The sequence below is a fragment of the Halyomorpha halys genome, unplaced genomic scaffold (assembly GCF_000696795.3).
Source record: "Halyomorpha halys isolate HHAL.00 unplaced genomic scaffold, Hhal_1.1 Scaffold1675.1, whole genome shotgun sequence".
Taxonomy (NCBI): domain Eukaryota; kingdom Metazoa; phylum Arthropoda; class Insecta; order Hemiptera; family Pentatomidae; genus Halyomorpha; species Halyomorpha halys.
The window spans coordinates 48,852-68,349 of NW_027111646.1; the positions used below are offsets into that span (position 1 = coordinate 48,852).

The 19,498-nt window shown below is 30.7% G+C and overlaps 1 protein-coding gene across 4 annotated transcripts in view; it reads right to left on the reverse strand.

Annotated features, from left to right (window-relative positions):
* Positions 1–17,677, reverse strand: part of LOC106690347 (cilia- and flagella-associated protein 45) — a 22,024-nt gene extending 4,347 nt beyond the window's left edge. The window contains exons 1-9 of one of the 4 annotated variants that reach the window (XM_014435758.3): positions 9,410–9,492; positions 8,983–9,226; positions 7,327–7,444; positions 7,031–7,174; positions 6,213–6,373; positions 4,811–5,000; positions 3,440–3,613; positions 801–974; positions 217–306 (exon numbers count right to left, since the gene is read on the reverse strand). In XM_014435758.3, coding sequence (XP_014291244.1) covers positions 217–306; positions 801–974; positions 3,440–3,613; positions 4,811–5,000; positions 6,213–6,373; positions 7,031–7,174; positions 7,327–7,444; positions 8,983–9,226; positions 9,410–9,419 — 1,305 coding nt within the window. In that variant the 5' untranslated portion in view covers positions 9,420–9,492. Of the gene's footprint in view, positions 1–216; positions 307–800; positions 975–3,439; positions 3,614–4,810; positions 5,001–6,212; positions 6,374–7,030; positions 7,175–7,326; positions 7,445–8,982; positions 9,227–9,302; positions 9,493–17,567 lie in introns of those variants that run through there. The other 3 variants (XM_067049721.1, XM_014435759.3, XM_014435760.3) reach the window with 3 other exon arrangements.
* Positions 17,678–19,498: the final 1,821 nt, after the last annotated feature.

Sequence of the window (19,498 nt, forward strand, 5' to 3'; positions counted from 1 at the left end):
GCGAAACGTTGGCTCATTAAAATAGTATAATTCTACTATTTGAGTTTTTTTGACCGCACCCGGCCCATATTCCTTTCATAAAACAAAAAACACGTTACTTATCTATATTCAAACAAGTGTCCCATTGTCAGCCATTATGGGGTTGATCTGTCCTTATTTCAATGGTTATACAATAAAATTTTATAAATGATAATAAAATAAATTTATAATATTTACTTGTAGTCTCCTGTCTTCTTTTAATTTTTCATTTGCTTTGACCTTATCTTCATACTCTTTCCTTTCCTTTTTCCTCCACTGTTCTTCATACTGTTGGGAATAATTTCTATTATTTAACAATAATCATCAAGAGTTACATTAAATTGAACAAAGAATAGTTTATTTAGTCATTATCTGTCTCACTGTGGCCGTGAGTCAGATCAGTGGCTCTCTGGGGTCCACCAAGCCTCATAAATTGGGTAAAAATTTGGATGGTTAAACATGATTCTGACCAAATCACCTCATTGCACAAATGTTGGTCTACAATACTTCCTCACTGCACCACTGAAAACCCCATGGTTTGTAGCGGTACAGCTTCAATTTTTTTTATTTTTAAATTTTATTCATTTAGTAAATCATGAGTAGTTGTGCAATAAGTAAGTGGTGGGAAAAGAAGTTCAAAAGAAGGTTTTTCCCTTTTTCATAACATATAACCAGAACTTGTCGGTTATGTATCAGTTAATATAATATTAGATCTGAAATATGATGATTTCAATGAAAATAATTTTTATATATGATATATAATGTAAAGTTGGTTGTATTACCTGTTCTTGAATTCTTTTAGCCCGATCTGCTTCCCTCTTCTCAATATCATCCGAGTGCAGCTGCTGAGCTTTCCTCATTTTGGCTAGCTCCTTTTCTCTTTCTCTTTTTTCTCTTAAAAGTTCATCTTCCCTTTTTTGCTCTTCCTCTGCTTTCTTCTTCATTAATTCTTGAATCTTTAAATATACAAATTTTAAAAAACTGATTCATAATTATTAACTTACAAAAATTAATTTAAAAGTTCAACTTCAGGGGTCTGGTACATGCTTTTTTCTTAGAAACCCTATAATATAATCTAATAAAGTTCTTAATTAAAATTTGTGAGGAAATTGAGGTTAAATATAGAAACATTTAGCCTTCCTGTTTAATACACTAAAATACATATTTTTTAAGACAAAATTCAATTCCTGATATGGCAGATCAGTTGTGGGTTAATTAGTTAAAGCATTACAATATAAAAAAATTGAGGTAGAATGGGTAAGGTCTCATATTGTATGTTATGGCTTATCTGAGGTGGTTAGGAGGTCTTGCTGCCGCAGTTATGTCCTTTTGCCTTCTTCCCGCCACTTCTTACACACTTACAATCTTGTCACAGGTTATAGATCCAGTCAAACTCGAAGAGAATTTAGCCGTTAACTTTCCAGATGATTAAGAGCAGTGAAAACAGCGAGATCTAATTTGGCGTCCATTTGATAGTTTGGCTAACTTTAGACTTAGCCTTATTATACGATGGAAGTTCTTTTTCCAGGAAGATTGAATGTCTATTATAAAATAATATTGACTTGGAGAAGGGACTGAATTTCACATGACTATTCCGCTGAAGAGTTTGGGCTTGATGGAGGCTATAAATGAAAAAATTATTGAAGCCACGCCTCCTTAATTCTAAAAAAAATATGTAGCATGAGAGGTGTATTGGAGTATTGGACTTCACCATGAGAAGTAATAGGAAACAAAGTGAAATTTATTAATATACACAATCATTGTCTTCTAAGTACTTTAAATTTTCAAAGGCCAGAAAACTCACACTCAAAGAATGAAAATAGTAAAAAAATTTAATAATTTGTGAATCAATTTTTAATGAAACCAGAATATCAAAATCATGAAGTACGTGGAGAAAATAAAAAATTATGAAAAGAAATATTAAAACAAGAGGATCTTAAGCTGTACGAGGTTTAGCCTAGAGCATTTTGCTCAAGTCTGGAAGTTAACTTATATATTTTAATCATATTTGATGTGATTATCTTTTGCCTATCTTCCTATTAGAGATGGGCGAAAATTAAAGTTGTCATAGTTATGACCCTTATTCATGAATGAATCATTGATAAACAAATATTATTTACTTGGAAATTTTAACTATTAGTTTCAAATATAGCTAATTTTTGCCCATCTCTGCTTCCCACTCACTTAGATATCATTATTACCCTTTTTTTTCTTTAATATAAACATTCACTCATAAACCTGATTCAGTTCTATTTGTGTCTAGCAATGGATCAGAATGAATGTTTTGTTACTATTACATTCCTATGATGACATTAGTTTTCATAATTGAGTGATTTCTCATCTGAGCATCTTTTGTAAACGTTTTTGCTTCTTGTGTCGATTAAAAGATATTCAATAGGGACATACGGTAGAAATAAGTCATACAAATATTTGCTATTTGTGTCCCTGAACTGATTTAATGAGCAGTAGAGGGAAGTTTAATAACTAAAAATGATCTTTTGAAGTAGATCAACTTTATAAAATGATTCTGATTATAATTTTGGTTTTCAAATGACCACTGTTTGTTTTCAAATAAAATATATCAATTTCATTGCACATATTCATTTATCCAACTTTTAATTTCAATTATATTTTTTATATATTTTTCCCACTCTCTATCAGTGAACTTAAAATTCAATCACTCTTGACAGAATATCTGTAGAAGTATGTGTCTTCCACTCGTTTCTAGTATTTCTTTCTTTCTTTGTTTCCCATTCTTCATATATCTTCTCACTTGTTTCTTATCTTTCATTTTTTCCCCTCAGACATTCTAAATATTTATTTTAGCCTTTTTTTTTCATCTATATTGTACATTTTTTTTCTTCTTGATCATTGTATCATGTATGTCATTTTTCTTTCATACATTTCTTTATGTCAATTTAAATTGTTCTTAAATATTTTAAACACTCCTTACATGTCTTATTATGTCATTTCCATTACTCATCACTTAAATATTCTTCCATACCTTTCAATATGTTTGTTTCTTTATTTCTTCAATACTTTCTGTTTTTTTGTTGTTTTTTTTTTGGATTTTTCATAATTTATTTTACAAAATTCTTACCTCCGTAATATTATATTTCACCTTCTATTGTTATCAATCTACTACTGTCTACTTCTGTTATTATTAATCAACAAACAAATTTTGTTTGATCAAATCAGATACTGGAATGGAACAAATTACCTATTTTTGAGAGAAATTCTAATAGAGCCTCATATACCTACCAATATCATACCTATAATTATAGGTTATTATAATATTAATTTTATTGTACTCCAATAGAATTAAAAATGAATACCTTATTATACCTCTATATCTACAGTATACTCCAGGTAGTATACCTTATTATACCTCTATATCTACAGTATAGTCCAGGTAGTATACCTTAAGATCAGCCAGCTTTGCCTTTTCTTTTTCTTCATCTAAAAGATTTAAAACTTGCTCATTCATTTTATTTATTTCTTTTCTTATTTTTTCTTTTTTCATTTTTTTTTCTTCTTCCTGCTTCAAGTAATCAATTCTAGATTGCATCACTGCCTCATTTAAAATCATCGCTTCCTAAAAAAAAAAAAAAAAGAAAAAAGAAAAAGTGGTGTAGGAATGGGGAAACAAATAGACAAAAACTGATAAAATAAACTATAAAAGAACTGGTTTCCTCTACTTTCTGATAATAATAATAAAGGCTTAGGGGACCTGAAGGTTCAATGCCAATACCACCAATCATTCTCTATATACATCTTTCCAGTGACACCCCTTCAAACCCAAATCTACTAAATCAGTTTTAACACAATCCTCCCATCTATGTTTTGGTCTATCCCTCAGGTATTTATCCGTTGGTTCAGAGTTTATTAACATCTTAGAGATCCACTTGTTACTAAACCCTACTACCTTATAAGCCCATCTTATACGCCACACTGATATAATCTTTTTATATAATATTTAAATTATATTCACCAGGTGCAGTTTCCATAGTTCAGCATTGTATAGCCTTCTAAATATTCCCATTAATTAATCTTTTTTCGATTCCAATATTTTACATAATAGTTTATTTTCAGAAACCTTGAGGCACTGTTCTTCCCTTAGTGTTAGAGGTCACATTTCACACCCATAAAGAACAGTGGGAAGGATAATAGTAGTTTTGAAAGTTCTAAATTTTAAGTTATTAGGATAGAGCACATAAGCTAAGCAATTTCTAAATTGAAAAATAACAAGCATTTCCTGCTTATATTTCCTCATCAATTTAATTTTTTTTTCTAATTACTATAGCGTCTAAATATTTAAACCCCTCTACCTGTTCAAATATATTTCCTGCTATATCTATATAATCGAAGTTGGTCTCGTTTCTACTGCTAACCATATATTTTGTTTTATTTGTATTTATTTTGAGACCTAGTTCCTTACTGGATACAACTACATTGATTTAGTTCTATAGTTTCCTTGTCCTCACCCAATAGTACCAAATCATCAGCATGCCCAAGCACCTCTATTTTACAACCCAAAGTTAAACCCTTTTTGGTATTCATTACACTTTTAATAAAGTATTCTAGTATTAGATTAAATAAGATAGGTGATAGAGAATCACCTTGTTTTAAGCTCAACGTCTACTTTCTAATGAATCAAAAATTATGAAGGAATAAAGGTCTATTTTACATACTTGGAAAATTGAGTTTTTGACTTAATATTCCATGTAACATTCAAAGCACATTCTTTAACTTATAAAAAAAACGAAAGATAAGAGCTCTTTATATAAATTACCTCAAGTTGCTTTTCTGCTTCCATTTCTCTTTCCAAGAGATTTCTTTTAACTTGTTCATCAAGGCTATTGATATAATCTTCCCTTTTTTTCTGCCGAAAAAGAAATTCTTCCTTCTCTTTGGCTAATTTCTTTAGCCTTTCCTGTTCCATCATCTCCTCAAGACGTCTTTCTTCTTGTTCTAATTCTTCCCTTAAAACAAAAAGAAGAAAGAAAAGTAATTTTGTGAAAATTAATTTCAAAAATGGGGAAAACACCTTAATAAGACTACAATTGATAGGTCTTCTGTTGTGACAGAATGCCCTCTTTAAATTTATGTTAATGATTGTAATGCTTTTATTTTATCAGGCTGTTTATTATATAGCACTTTGATTTACTTTTAATAATTGGCAATGATGGAAATTAATCTTGTGCAAAAGACACCCCTACCTATCACAATGCTATAATAATTTAATAGTTATAAATAACAAAAATAAATTATTAAAAAAACAATAAATAAATAAAAATAACAATAGTTATGTAATTGAACAATGAAAGAGAGATATTTATACTTTTATACTGTTCTTGGACATTGTCCTCTCTCCTTCATATATTTTTTTCTTATAAAAATTAATTGTTTTTATTTACTATTGGAGGAAGATAGTCTGGGTGGCAGTCAATAAAGGTGTCACAATAGTAAAAGAAGACTATTTATTTCTAACCAATGTTTCGCCCCACTTCGCAGGTCTTCGTTAGGGCTAAAAGAGGAAACAAGATACAAACATTTTAGAATTTGTATCCAGTCTACCAACATGTATATTTCCTCATATTGTTATTATTAATATTTTATTAATTTTAGTTTTTCTACATACTTAATAAACCTAACAATTGTTTTGAAATGTTTTTTATTTTTAGTGTTCTGTTAATTCTAAAATGTTTGTATCTTGTTTTCTGTTTTAGCCCTGATAAAGTCCTACAAAATGGGGCGAAACATTGGTTAACAATAAATAGTTTTCTTTTACTATTGACCCCCACCCAGACTATTTTCCTCCAATCTACTTCATACAGTCAACTATCTTCTTCCAATATTTATTTACTAATTATTCAAATCATTATTCTATAAATATATTTTTTTATTGCTTGTTGAATGTTATATTACATAAACATCTGCAAAGAAGCCATTAAATTTCTTGGTATTAGTTTTGTAATTTATTGTTTTCTCAATATTCTTTGTTATAATTATTTCTCATAGGATTGTTCTGCTTTTAGTAATTTTTTCAGTATCTAATATTTCTGGTTTTTAAAAAGTAACTTATGTTGTGATATATTATGGTGCCAGTGTTGTAACCTTTGATTTTTTTTTTTTCATAAATATTAAATAAGGTTTGGTTACTAATTAATACAGATGAATAAAGAAATAAATACTTTATTTGCTTTCTTTCCATTATTTGAGCATCCCTTATCGCTTGACATTTCGTCCCGAGAAGTAGCTTATTACACAATTTAATATCATCATGGTCTTCTTGCCTTACAGCCTTCGCTTTTTGAAGAAGAAGATTAGCCTTCAGCTTTGCAACATATTCCAACTGTTAAAAATGTTATTTAGATTAAGAATCATAAATATTTTCTTTAGAAAATATTTATGATTCTTAATTGATTAAGAATCATAAATATTATAATATAGACTAAATAATATCTGATTCGGAAAGTTATTTACATGAAATATAGAATAGGAATTGAATATTTACTACAAAGTATTTTTCTGTTTATTAATTTGATTTGTAAATTTTGAAACTATACTTGATAAATTGCTAAAAAAATATATGTTTCCAAAAATGAATGAATTTATTACTATAATAACTTGTGAAGAAATTAGTAAAATTTTGAAAATTATTCTATATAAGTCAGGGGACTATAATATTTTCAGAAATCAATTGTCACAAATATTTATTAGAACATGTACTACTATCATATACTCTCAACTTTAAATATATTGAAATTAATGAGGATGCTTAAGGCTGGATTAGCACAGTATATTGTTGAGGTTACTGGAGAGCTAAAATATAGTTTTATTCAAGAACAGTAGGATGCTGTCACCCTCATGCCATGTTCTATTTCAGTCCATTTGCTTATTGTAATCATTTTTACTATTGCAAATAAAATAGTTAAGCTTAAAAAAAATAATAATAATATGTTACATAATGAATATGCTATCATAATCAGTACTGTATAGATCATGTAACCTTATTGAGGACAGGCCCCATTTCTCTGTAGATAACAAAGTGTTTTTTAAGCTCCCTCTTTCTCTTATCACTTGCAGCTGCTTCCAATTCATATTGCTCTCTTTGTTTCTTTAATTCTTCACACTTGTCTATACCTTCAGTCTCCTACAGGAATACAAATGAGCAGTTATTGCACCATCATTTAATAATATCTGTTAAATATTATGTAAACTTAGATGATTTGGTTTTTCTACAAGTCTACTTAATATTTTTTTTTTTATAATACTAATGGATGGATTATTTTTAGAATAAAATACCTGAACAGCTTCAAGTTTATCTAATTCAGATTTACATAAAATCAAATTCCTGGCAGTGTCCCCTTTCTCAGGTATAATGATATCTCTCACATAGTCACGGGTCACTACTCTTACATATCTATAGGAAAATGAGTATTAAAGATCAAGATCTATACCTATTTCTGTTTTATTATTGATTTCTAATCATTATTATTGTTTTATTTTAAAACATCATTATAATTATCTGATACTATCAAAGATATGTCATTTTTTGGGTCAACTTAAAAAATACAGAATTAGATTAGCAGTTTGTAAAAAAAAGTTCTGTCACCGAGTCAACTTTTTATGAAAAGCATAACAAATCTTTTAATTCCATCCTCTTAGAAGCTTATTGTCGGATTTATATAATCCGAAATTTTCGGCTCTTTTTTGATTTTGTATAAAGTCAGGGTTAAGAGTCTCATTTTTTGATGCCCCCGCTTGCCGCGTACATCGGAAGACCCCAAAGACATAAAATTACAGAAGATGCTGCAACTGCGATCTGATATTGTCTATTGTGGCATGCAAGATAGAATCTGAGATGGAAAGATGTATTTCATGTACACCTAGCGATATCTATGGTCTTCACCATTTCCCTTATTATCAACCTGGACAGGGAAGCCCCAATCAGACGCAGAAGTTATCGCGACTTTCAAAACCTCACACAGATAATACTTAATTTCATTAAGTCGCATCTGAACCATCTTCCTTTTATTAATACACACGGTCAATTATTGATTTTTTGTGTCCTGGCACGACAGACCGTGAAGGTTCAAGGCCTCGAGCGATGTACTAAGGAAATACATTGCATGTCTCTTGACAAGGTTTTCATAGGGTGGATTCGTCAATCCCACGCCTACTCTTGTGAGTGCAACTTGTCTAACTACCCACACAAATGCCTGGGGGTAGGCTGCGAGTGAGTATTGTGAAATTATTTGCTTGAAAAAATCCAGGGTATAGCCGAGCTCGAACTCGCAACCTTTTGGTTGGTAGACAAGCGCGTTACCACGCTGCCACCGTCGCTCCCCATTGCCTTTCTAGTATAATTTTTGTTTTAGTTAATGTTAAAATATAAACACTATATTTCTATATATCTTAGCTAAACGATTCAAAAAAATAAATTTTCATTTCTGGAATTAATGCCTATAAAAATTACTATAAAAAAATATTTAATAGGGTTAATGTTACATTGCTGCAGTTATAAAGATACTAATAAAATATTATCCAATGATATTATTATTTATTCTAAAATTTTATCTCATACAACTAAATAAACCCATATAAGCATTAAGGAACCAAAGCTATGTACCTTGTATGCAAAAGGTTCTATTGTGGTTTATGTGCTATATAGATCATGTTTCAAAAATCTTTATTTCAAAACATAAACAACAAAAATTTATATAAATAGAGCCTTGGAATTTTGTTGAAAAATGAAAAAAAGGTTGGTTTCTTATTGCATATTTGGGTTCAATCAGAATATTTCAAGATTTATTTAACTAAGAACTATATCAAACTTTTAATGCTTTAAAGTAATTCATACTATTAAATTATGATACTACATTAGAAATAATTTTGTCCAGTTTCAACCATTACTAAACAAGAAGTATGTTTTAAAAAAATGAGTAAACAAAACTGTACCTTTTCCCATTTCTCATAAATTCTCCATTTTTTGGAAGTAGATCATCTGGTGGAGGCACATTCAGTTTAACGTTTCCATTTTTTGTTGTTTCGAGATATCTTGGGTCAAATTTACTTTTCCTACAGATTTCTTTTTGTTTGTCCATTTTTTTAGGCTCAACATTACTTTCAACAAAAGTTTTGCGAGGAATCAGGTTCAATTGTGAAATGGTAATCCGATGACTACTTCTCTGGCGAAATTCACCTATAAATTTATATTTTTTTTTATTTAACCTCAGAGAATAGAGAAATAGTATTCATGTGAAGAAACTATGTATTACATCTATAAATCTAAAAATTGAAATGATTGTTACCATATGAATCATAAACTACTTGTTTAAATTAAGTTTAGGAAAAAATATATAGTAGACTAAAAAGAGTAACCTACTGAATCTCATTGTAAATATTCCAATATTACTTATGTTTAATAATATAATAATAATAATACAGCTGTGAAAAATACAGTGATAACATGATTACTTTATATGCCTACATTATAAAATAAAGAAAATTCATTTATATAATTCATGAAAATAAGTGTTTCCTATAATCACTTATATATATATATATATATATATTGTAATATGTAATAAGTATGCTCTTTTTGAGTAAATAGTATATTTTTGATGTATAAAGGGTTTTGATATGTTTTATTTTATGTATAATTTTAATATTGTTATTTGTTATTTTAAATTATAAAGCAAGCTAACCAGTTTTCTTTGTCTAAAAGAAATACGTTGTATTCCAAACAAAGCCAAGATGGCGGTACGTATTCTTCAGTCAAGTCCGTTGAATCAAGGCCATGTTGAGCAGATTCAAATATCATAAAAAACTATTTTAACTCTTCCCATCATAATTGAAAATACAGTAAATTAAAGGAAAAATAGAAATCAAGAAATAGTGCTACAGAATAATATTCAGAAAGTAAATCATTTAGAAAAATCCCTAACTGTTGTACGACAATCGATGTTTACATGTAACCTCAAGGAAGGTTTTTGTTTTGACAAAGGACAGTTGTTGTCTAGACAGAGGAGAGAAAGGATCTCTTAAGTATGAAGAGGTCATCATCAATTTTCTGGTACCCTAGGTGAAAAGAAATTTGCTACCTCCCATAATCTTAATCCCCTTTTCCCTAACCCTAAACCAAGGTTACCCCTGCTAATGTCATCCCATTGATATTATTTGCTAAAGAACTTAACAAAATAAAACATTGTAAACTATTTGTAAAACACATAAATGAAATTATATATTTATATTTATTGTAAACGTAGAATAGTGAGATTCATGCTCATAACTTTTGAAATTATTACTCACATTTTATAATACCAAAAATATCATCAAGTACCTTCAACACAGTCTTTTGTAAACTTGTGGGGTGTGGCCACACTTAGGTTCTGATAATTGTTCATAAAATAAACCAGATATTAAAAAAAGAAAAAGAAAAAAATACTCACCATTCCCTCATACAGGGTACTAGGCCCTTCCACTTTTCCCCCTAAAATCTTAAATTTCCAACAATTTTAATCAGATTTCTCGGCTAAATTAAAATATTTTAATTTTCTAGATTATATTCTGAAATATTTTTTTCATAATTATTTATGTGAAATATGTATATATGTTCCATAAATAATTTATTATCTTATTGCGATTTTATTAGCAGAAAAACCCAAAATGTTACAATTATTAAATGAAATTGTGATTTTTTTCAATAAAGAATTTTTAAAAGATATATTTCTCCTAAATATATAATTATTATTTAAATGCAATATTGTTTCATTATATAACCTATACTTTTTAAAAATTATATTTCCTAAAGGTCAAAAACTTACAATTTTTTAAAATAATAATAGTAATAAAGGCTTAACGAACCTGAAGGTTCCATGCCGATACCACCAAACGATCTCTGCATACATCCTTCCAGTGATGCCCCTCCAAACCCAATTACACTAAATCAGTTTTAACACAATCCTCCCATCTACGTTTTGGTCTACCCCTCGGAAGTTTACCCGTTGGTTCAGTGTTTATTACCATTTTAGGGACCCGCTCGTTACTAAGCCCTACTTTTTTTTTTTTTTTCCGAACCCTCTAAAACAGAAATAAAATGTGAGTTAGTAGTGCATTACTGTGTATAAAGAAAAAGTAATTCGTGTTGTGTCTTACCTTTTACTACCTTTGGTATTTAAAGGTTACCTGTTATATTTAATTTTACTTATGAGCTATCCGTTTAGCAACTATTTGAGTCCGGAGGTGAGGGGCCTCCTCGTGTTAGGAAACTAAGCCCTACAACCTTACATGCCCATCTTATACGCCGCAATGCTATAACTTGAATTATATTTACCAGGTGTAGGTCCCTTAATTCAGTGTTGTGTAATCTTCTAAATTCTCCTGTTAATACATCCTTTTTCAATCCGAATATTTTGTGTAATACTTTATTTTCCAAAACCCTAAGACACTGTTCATCCCTTAGTGTAAGAGGCCGTGCCTCACATTCATAAATAACAGTGGGAAGGATAATGGTTTTGTAAATTCTAATTTTTAAGTTTTTCAATAGAAGGCGCGAGCTAAGCAGTTTCAAAATTGAAAAATAACAAGCATTCAACCTAGCTTTTATTCAATTTTTTAATATACATTTATTTATTCTCTTCTAGGACATTTCAGGAATAATGTGCCCCCCTCTTCAACATAATATAATTCCCTGTTTGTTTCAAATATAGTACATCTACAAATTTATTCAATTTGTTAGTACCATTTCTGGAAATAAATAGAGAAAATAATTAATATATAGGCTCATTACTTATAAAAAATTAATTAATTTACATTGATAAAATCAATTAATTGACATTAATAAAATTAATTAATTTACATTGATAAAATTTAACTTTTTGACATTGATAAAATTATTGATTAAAAATTAATTATTGATTAAAATTATTGACATTGATTATTAATGATAAAATAATTAATTGATATTGATAAAATTAATTATTTAATATTGATACAAATTAATAAATCAATGAACATTTAAAACAGCAAAAATAAACTGACACAATTCACAAAAAGAACACAAACAATACTATACCATATTTAGACATAAAACTTATTAATATAAACAATAAAATAAAATTTTAATGTTTTACAAGGGAATAATATTCTGGCAGAGTAATTGTCGGATTCAATCTCATTTTTGTGCCCACTTCAATGTGAAATAGAGGCAGTACTCATCATGCCTTGACAGCCTGGTCACATGACTCTGGACCACCAAACACACCTTCATTATGCAGCCACACTCAGATGATTCACGCACTAGGCCTACAGACAGGAACAAGTACTGTGCCTCCCTCCTTACTAGCCATGATGGTCTGAGAGATTATGTATATCCAGGTCACCACCTATACACAGATTATTTATACCCAGGTCACTACCTATACACAGATTATGTATACCCAGGTCACCATCTATACTATTTATATCCAGGTTACCACCTATACACAGATTATGTATATCCAGGTTACCACCTATACACAGATTATGTATATCCAGGTTACCACCTATACACAGATTATGTATATCCAGGTCACCAACGATACACAGATTATGTATATCCAGGTCACCAACGATACACATGACTCCCAGAAAACCACCAGAAAAATTAAAGCCTTGCCAGGGGTCAATACTTCTCGGCGCGCGAAGTACACTTCTCCTGGCAAAGAATCTTGTCCTAGCTTTAATGGGCGACATTGTTTGGGAAGGTACTTTGAATTCCTAGCTTTAACCCTTAAGGAACGCTATGACTTTGTTAAATCATTCAGTTTGTGTTGTAACTGCCTAAGATCGGGTTATCAAGCTTCAAAATGCAAGTACTAGAGCCAGGAAGAAAAAGGCAGTTATCTCAGCCCAATTTTTGATTACTTTAATGAAAACTATGTATAATTACTAGCCAAAATTGATGAGTCTGCCAAGTATAGGTAGGGGAAATAAAAAATGGCGGCTGTTTCAAAACCTTAAAAAAACATTAATTTTTCATTCGGAGCTCTATATCTTAAAAACTACCAACAACACTAAAAAATCTAAGAGAGCATTATTTAAAGAAGAGTAAATTTGCTTAAATATCAGCCCTAAAAGAGCTAACTGCATCCTACAGTTCTCGAGATATAGCATTTTAGAAAGGAAAATTTCTTGAAAATCTTCTTAAAGATTAGTATTTAGCTAATTTATTTTGATAAATCTATATTTCAGGAACTATGAGACGCACAGATGTCTATTAGCACTCAAATTAAAGCTAGTTTAATGGAATATAAATAAGTTTATGACCATTACCTTTGTAGGAATAGTAGTTTTCATGATATTTGCTGTAATAAATTGATTTATAGTTGTTCGGATAATAAGTTTGATTTATGAAAAACTTCATATCAGAAACCATTGGACGTACAGATGTTTGCCAGCGCTCAAATTAAAGCTAGTCAAATTGACTACAAAATAGTTTATAATGTTTTTCTTTGTAGCAGTAGTAGTTTTTATGTTTGACAAAATAAACTCACTAAATGTTGATTTATAGTTGTTCTAATGTTTCTTTATTTAATGTTGGATTTTTGAAAAAATATATCTGTAGATCCATCAGACGCACATATGTCTGCTAACACTCAAAATAAAGGAAATTTAACTTACTATAAAGTAGTTTATGACACTTATCTTCGTAGGGGTTGTAGTTTTTATGATATTCACATATGAATATAAATTTGGCAAATGAAAATTTGTCCGAACAACTATAAATCAATTTATTTTAGAAAATTTCATGTAAACTATTACTCCTACGAAGATAAACATCATAAAATACTTTATAGCTCATTAAACTAGCTTTAATTTGAGTGCTAATAGACATCTGTACGTCAAATGATTTTTGTAATATAGATTTTTCAAAATAAATTCACTAACTACTGATCTTTCAGTACGTCCTATACAACATTTTTATGAAATGTTGCTTTTTAAAAAGCTATATCTCGAAAACTATTTAACGTAAATTACTCTATTAGGGTTCATATTTTAGCAAATTTACTATTCTTTAAATGACAATCTCTTAGGTTTTCTTGTGTTGTTCCTACTTTTTGAGATATATAACTCCGAATGAAAAATTAGTTTTTTTTTATCCCTTTGAAACAGCCGCCATTTTTTATTCCCCCTACCTATACTTGGCAGACTCATCTATTTTGACTAGTAATTATACATATTTTTCATTAAAGTAATCAAAAAATGGGCTGAGATAACTGCCTTTTTTCTCCTCTTGGGCTCTTGTACTAGCCGCTTGCACGTTTTGTAGCGCCAAACATCACAGTGTGTTGCATCTGGAAGGTCGATCTGGTTCTGTAGCTGCTCGAAATCCGTGGGAGTCTGGCGAATTTGTGGGTCAAACCCATTACTCATCCAGACCTCAAAAGCCACCTTCTGAAGCGTTAATGGGCACTGCATATGCCATATTGGACGGGCCTAAACATTCTGCACACGCACGGCTGTTACTGGTCTAGGGGAGCCAGTACACGTCTATTACCACTAAGCCTGCAGCCCGAATCGGAAGTCAAATAGCAGCCCTTTGATGGCCGAATTGCTGGTCTGGGAGGTATATCAAGGGCTGGATCACTTTTAGGCTTCGGCCCACTATTATCAACTACACAAATTTTAAGGTCCACGCTCTAATGGTCGAAAAGATTACTTCCGAAATGCCTCGACCCCCGGTTTCTTCTAAGGTGATAAATGAGTTATCCCAGCTTGTTCTGCCCGATCCTCCCCTTCTCTGGTCCGATCGGTATTGACCAGTATCCCGGCCTAATAATTGGTGTTCCCACCAAGGTTTTCGAGGACTGTCATCTTTACCTGCTTCCTACTATGCTCGGTAAATTAGACATGGAAAATTACTGTAATAAAGCTCCTCCCAATGGTATCTCACTCCTCCTACAGGGTGATGCAGAAACCTCGAAGCACTTCAAGTCCACCTGGAAACCAGTGCAACACGGTTTTGGTAACTGCAGGAACTTACGCCATAACAAGCGGATAAATATTCATTTCGACGCGCACTCCCATTCTCAATCAAAATGTGAGATGGTCGTGTGGAAAACTATGGGCCAATCCACGATGCTCACCACTTTTCCATGACGCCCCAATAAGTATCCCCCTACTGCACCATGGGCCTACCGGCAGCATTACTCATTTGTCAATGAGTTAGGGCTTTTCATGTAGGGCGGCTGATTTCCTACACCTCGGCCAAGATGTTCAAGCTCCCCGTATCATCCCTATTGACATTACTTACGGACGAGACAAAATACTGTGAAACCGAAAAAGATGTCACCAGACAATGTATATATCAAATTTTATATAATGTATTTTTTGTTAAATTCGTTTATTGTTTGTCATATTACACGTCGGTTTAGGAACATATTTATTCATTGTTACCTACCAATGAATGGTCGTATTGTCAAATTTTTGCTTATTTTATCTTATGGACCTATTCAATCTATCTTAATATTTATTCTGATGTTGGAATCAGTTTGTGTAAGCCTGTAAAACACTATTTTGAGATATTAAGGCATTTTACAGAATAATAGTTTCAAATTCCAAAATACTATCAACGAACAAAATTTTCCCCACCCCTTATGCTCATAATTGTTTGAGCTCATGTATGATGTTCCTGTCCTTATCTGCAGTTTATATGTAAGTTGTAAGCAATTATGTGATATTCATCTTTATTTTATATGCTATTCTTTTATTATTATTTATGTCTTCTTAATAATTTAAACATTTTTTCAACGAAAAAGGAATAATTTTAAGATTTGTATACTTTCTTAGGTCTACTCTAAAAAAAAAAAAATGAAAAATGTTAGGGAAGAATAACCAAGTCCATACCATTTTTCAAAATTAATATAAAATAATAAAGCAGTTTTAGCATGTGTTCAGTCCAAAGGCCTGAGGTTTTAGGTTTTGAGGGGAATAAGATTTAAGAGGGTCACTTTAATTGGGTGAAAGACCCAAGAAATTACAAACCACTTAGACAGAAAAGCGCCAACCATAGCTGAATGGAGGGCTAATCCCTGACTGTAGAGGTTCTTACTCAGTTACTAGCGCTAGGCCAGAGGTATCCAGCTAAGCAAGCAGGCCTCTCAAACGCCCTGGGGAGGCTGTGAGTCATTATGCCCGGTTAGGGCAGGGGCTCAAACTCACAACCTTTGAGTTGGTATACAGGCTGCTACCATCTCCCCCCAATAATATATCCCAATTATCTAGATTCGTTTAACTCAATAAAAATTGTATATACTCTTTTCGGCCTCTCCCCTCCACGAGTTATTTCTATTTTCTTTCAATATATTATCTGCAATTTAACCTCAATTTATTTTTATATCAGAACCATTGGAAAAATTCCTCTGACCCGGATCTAACTCCTCCATAATTAGATTTATTAAACTCAATAAAAATGTAGTCTTTTCGGCCTCCCCCCTCCACGAGTTATTTCTATTTTCTTTCAATATATTATCTGCAATTTAACTTCAATATATTTTTTTATCATATCCCGGAGTATATAGTATCATATCATACCCGGATCTAACTATTTCATAATTTGAAACTGAAGAAAGGTCCGGTAAAAACAGCTTATGTAAATTTTTTTTTTACAATAATATAATTTTCACAAATTTTTTAAATGTTTACCATAAACTCAGCTCCCAGTGCTCATGCAACAAAACGGTTAGACACATGGTAATCTTTTTCAAAGTAGATTATAAAAAAAATTGTATTTATATTAAATACCGATAAATCACTTTGGATATCAAAAAAATCGATAGTAATACTGACTAAATGATTTCATTCACCCATCTTTGCAGCTACCGAGAAAGCTAGAAGTTACACCACTATACCTATAAGCAGAAATGGGCAAAAATTAGCTATAGTTGACACTAACAGTTAAAATTGCCATGAATACTATGTTTATTTATCAATGGTTCATTCATGAATAAGGGTCGTTACCATGACAATTTTAGCAATTAGTTTCAACTAAAGCTAATTTTTGCCCATCTCTGCCTGTAGGTAGTTCTAATATTCAGAATTCATTCCAGCATTAACTCAGATTTTTATGAAAACTTGAGTTACACCGCTTTGGCAAGCCTAAAATTTTCCAGATTTTAGAATTTTCAAATTATTGAGGAAAATCCTCTCTCCTACCTATCCCTCTCTCCTCCCACACAGGGACTTCCCTGTTAGTACAAATTGTTTCCTTAAGCCATAGGACTAAAAATCATTCACTGCATTTCCACATTATGTAATAATCTAACAACTCTTATCCAATTAAATAATTCAAAATCATTTATCATTTATAACATATCCTTAACAGACTTTAGGAAATATAATAACATCAAATTTATTAATTTTCACTGTAATTATAAAATTTTCACGTAATTCATAAACTGTTCATTCAAGAACAAGATCGTTAATGATATTAATTTAATAAAATTGGTACTATTATTCATTAGCATACACCATTAAATGATGATATAAAAAAAAAAACTTACATTTCGAACCGTTTAAAGGAGATACTGGTCGCTGTTTTATCTATGTATGGTATGGATCAACAACAGTTTACATTCAGTTAAATATAGAATGAATAATTAAAACAAAATAATCAAGTATCAGGACTACTGTATAATGACTACAGTGTGCGCCAATCAATACGAACAAACAACCCGATAGTCATAGAAACAAAATCAATATTCCCTGAGTACGTTTTCGATGGTTTTACTGCTCTCAACGATCTCACATTTTCCGTTGATATACAGAGGGTTAAAAAAATATTGGCACACTCAATAATGATCGATTTTATCAAATAGATGACTGTGATAATGAATTTTTATTTTTATTTTAATGTGATAATTGACTAATTAGGGTAAATGTTATAATAAGGGGGACAGAATAGCCTGCATGAAGTTGTGTGTTTTTAAAAAATTATTTGGTTCTAAAATTGTATTAAGATTGTCCCTGAGGATAGCCGAATTGACCGAAACTTCGGACTTATAAAGAGAATAAAATGTTTTGAGAATGGAATTTTCTAAAAGTTCTTACGATGCTATAGGTTAATTTATCTAGAGAGAAATGCTTTATTTATCCACGCTGCCCAAATACATTAGATTGCTACAATACACAGCATACTAATCAATCCATGATCGGACATATATACAATACATATATTTATATGATATAAGAACAATTTTTTTTTTCTTCCCTAACTTTTAACAATCAATAATCGTCTATACCAGTGATCCCCAAAGTGTGTGCCGCGGCTCCCCGGGACACCGTTTTTTAATTTAAATTTTGCTTTAAAACATAGATATGTCATTAGAACATTTACTGACAATAACAAAAGATTCAAATCCTTTGAGTTCCTGTTTTACCCGTGAGTACTATTAGGATAGGGTAAGGATTGATTAGGTGAATTATTTTGGGAAGAGGTCACCAAGCGTATTTTATTGGTTTTGTCTTTCGGGCCGTTTGTGGTTGAAGGAGTTAACCCGGGAGAGGTGTCGTCATGAACATCGTTAAAAACATCTTTTTTATCCAGTATTTCATCTGTTTAGTTAATACTTCTGTCTATTAAACCTTTGATGTTATTCCCGATTGTTTATGTTACTCCCTCTTTTACCTCCCCACCTATACTCGATTCAGGTTTGATCTGGCCTCCTCACAGCGGTAGGATTGAGCATTCTGTTGTTCAGATTGTATTATTTTTGTTAATAGTATAGTGACTTATAATAAATCTGGATGATTTGATCCAGATAACCTTTTTCATTCGTTCTTTTTTTTCGCAAAATGCGTTCTTCATAAGTTAAACTCAATTTTTTATGACCCATTTTTAATATATTTTTATTAAAAACACAATATTACACGATAATCATTAAAGACTTATTTTATATAATAGAAAGATATACAATATTGTTATTTTTAATTTCTGATGATGTATAATAGTAACTTTTTTAAAATTGTAAAATTCATCATACGTCAGATGAAAATGGCACTGAAAGCTCCTAAATGCTTTAAAAAATTATAAAAAACAAGAAATGAGGCTGTCTATGGTAATGAACTTTAATTAATATTTAAAATTCTAATTTTAACTTAGTATGTTGTTTATTTATGTAATTTTTCGGAAAAAAATTATTCAATGTGAAGATTTCTAAAACCTTGGACCCCTACTTGATTAAAAGCGGCCCTTATGTACAGTGTGTCAAAAATGTATTGGACCACTCCCCTTTTTCTGTAAATCTTAATAGGATTAAGATATTTTCCAGAACTAATATTTACTTCATAACTGGGCCTTGAAACCTAGATTCTATAAGCAATTAATATTTTGAATTCAAAGATGAGCTTGAAGTGATCGTACGAAAAGTAAATATTCAGGCTCAAAAAGTATTGGTATATTTTTAATTATGTATATAGTATTTTATAGATTTGA